General features: G+C 31.9%; 1 protein-coding gene across 1 annotated transcript in view; it reads left to right on the forward strand.

Moving 5' to 3' along the window:
* LOTGIDRAFT_172045 (hypothetical protein) overlaps positions 1 to 709 on the forward strand; it is a gene marked incomplete at both ends in the record, with an annotated part of 5,379 nt that extends 4,670 nt beyond the window's left edge. Inside the window, one exon of the mRNA XM_009048621.1 lies at positions 686 to 709. Coding sequence (XP_009046869.1) covers positions 686 to 709 — 24 coding nt within the window. The remainder of the gene's footprint in view (positions 1 to 685) is intronic.
* Positions 710 to 2,655: the final 1,946 nt, after the last annotated feature.

Here is a 2,655-nt window from a genome sequence, read left to right on the forward strand (position 1 = left end):
ATAGTATGTTTAGTTAATTAAGTTTATATGTATGTTAAAATATGTACTCCGTCACTCCTTGGCCCCTTGGAGGATTGTTCTGAATAGTCAGTCGCTATTTACTTTGTTTTAGTTTTCATAGAATTCAGCTTTAATATATTTACGTCATTGTATGTCTATATTAGGTAATATAATTTTCATTGGTCCACGTGACCTTTTGTTGCTCCTCGTGTTAAATCGCCATATTCATTCAGAAGAGTCGCCTTCAACTTTCGCAGACATATTGATAATAATTTAAGGTCTAGAGACAAAACCCTTCAGGTACCTATTATATTTTGTTTATAAATGTATTAAGCATATTATTATAGCCTAGTGTACATGTGTCAATGCGTTGTCTATGAGTATTTCCTGTTTAAAGTGTCAGAATTGTCTAGATCATAGTTTGCATTTCATAGACACAATTTCCCTGTCCGCTAAGATTTATTGTATATTTCCTAGTTCTACAACGTATTTTCATAAGTCTCAATATATTGTCAGTTTCATATCTGTATTGTATTCAATATGTTAGGTAGGTAATAAGAGAATGGAACTTATAGAGCCAACTTGTGTGCGTTGATCAGTTAAGTGTAGTCTGTAGTCTTGCTAAACGAGGTTACGTGCCTTTAGTTGATATTGATTCTTATCAGTATAACTTTTCTCTTTTCAGAATAAAATTTTATTATTTCTGTAACATAATTCTGCTTGGAATAAAAGACATTACTGGAAGTTTGTCTTATCTAGAACCTTCTTCGCCCCCTAAGGATAGTCTGGAACAGATAGTATATGTCCATTAATTATGCCTATAATAATTTTCCATAATGTATCGCTTTGACAAAGTGGATGTAGTCCTTTTTTGACAATCTTTTCACAGTTTGCGAATCATCTAGGTATCCATCACATGTATATCATTCATATTTAGTATTGTCATGGAACATTGTTAGTCATAAAATAAGAATTCATTCTGTGCTCTAATAAATAGTATAAATAGACTTACATGAAGATATAATAAACGAAAAATGGGACATTGATCCAGTGACCAGTGAATTTTAATTGCATCCTGCTAATGAGATTGATAGATTACTTAGCGTAATTAGACCCAGCCCTATAATAAATCATGTCATTTAATTGGATAACTCTCTTTAGTAAATATTTCTATTGAGAGATTGATCTGTCTTAGCTTAGTCATTCAAGTTAAGTAGTAAATCTAAGACTGGGAGTGAGTGAGAGCATGACGGAGTTATGTCCCTTGATAGTAACTGATTTGACAAAGAGGGCAATACATAGAGGACTATGAGAGTTCGGTGTCAATGTTACGGATTTACTTCCTTATTCACAATATCACTACAAAATGTGAATTGACAAAGTCTCCATGACGAAAAATAAGGTAAGTGTTCGTTATCTTGTTCAAATGGTTAAAAAATGGAAAAATCGTGAAACAAATCGGACTGACCCATCTAGTCCTCGCATATAAATTGTTTCCACAAAGTAGAACAATGTATAGGCTACAGATACTGTGTGTATATTCGGTAAATATTACTTACTTGTATGGGTGATATGGATATAATTTAATTGAGGAAGGGAAATTAACAAATGACATGAAAGTATGTATGAAAAAGAAATTCTGTTTAAAATGTATTGATATTTTGAATATCTAATGGGTAGCCTGTCTTTATTGTTCTTATTTTCTGTTGATTAGACCCAATGAGATATAAAAAATTTATAGTTAATCAAACTTCTTTTCATTGACTTATGTAATGCCTGCAGGCATTGAGGATAAAATGTATTTCTAGATATTTTCTACCCTACTAAGCAACATAGCTGATAAATATTATAGGTTAGTTAAAGCCATGTCAAATGTCCCTGTTTATTTTTGATTACTTATCACAGTGATAGGTAAACATTGATTTATTGAATAATTCCCTGGACTTGTTGACCTATGTCTAAAGTGGCCTTAAAGAAGTAGTAAAAAAAATTTCTATGAGTGTATATGGGACACTAATCAAGACAACCCAGCTGTAAATGGGTATGGATAATCCGATTAAATCAATGCTAAGCAGTCTAGCTAGTTATCAGTTTGGGGATCCTCATAATGAGCCTATCTGTTTTGATATTTTTTAATGATAGCTTTTTAAAGCGAGCCATGGTTCGCCATTTTGGGGGGTCTGTTTGGATCCTGAATATATGTAAATAATCTTCATGTTTACATTCAAATGGGGATAATTCTGGACACACATGGATTTTGAAGTCTCAAATCTCAACAGTAAGCTATTACATGATATTACCTTTTACATAGCCAACATGAATGAAGATCACTGCTCATGTCATTGTGTAGACATTTGCAGACATAATTGGTAAGTGGTGATAAATATATATATCAAACATCACTTATGAATTGTGTTTGCAAATGTTATGTTCCTTCCTTGTTTGGTCTGAAATGGTGTCTAACAATCTTCAAATTGAAACTCAAGCTTCAACATGGATTGTTTTTATTTTTTTTTTTTACATTAATATCAAATATTTGTTTAATACCAAACATTAATTTCCTCTAACCAGATAGTCCTTAGTAATTAGTGGTTTATCAGTAAGTGATATCCCTGGGCTAAAACAATGTTTAAAATGTCATTAACTGAGCTATTT

This window comes from Lottia gigantea (assembly GCF_000327385.1).
Source record: "Lottia gigantea unplaced genomic scaffold LOTGIsca_125, whole genome shotgun sequence".
Classification (NCBI taxonomy): domain Eukaryota; kingdom Metazoa; phylum Mollusca; class Gastropoda; family Lottiidae; genus Lottia; species Lottia gigantea.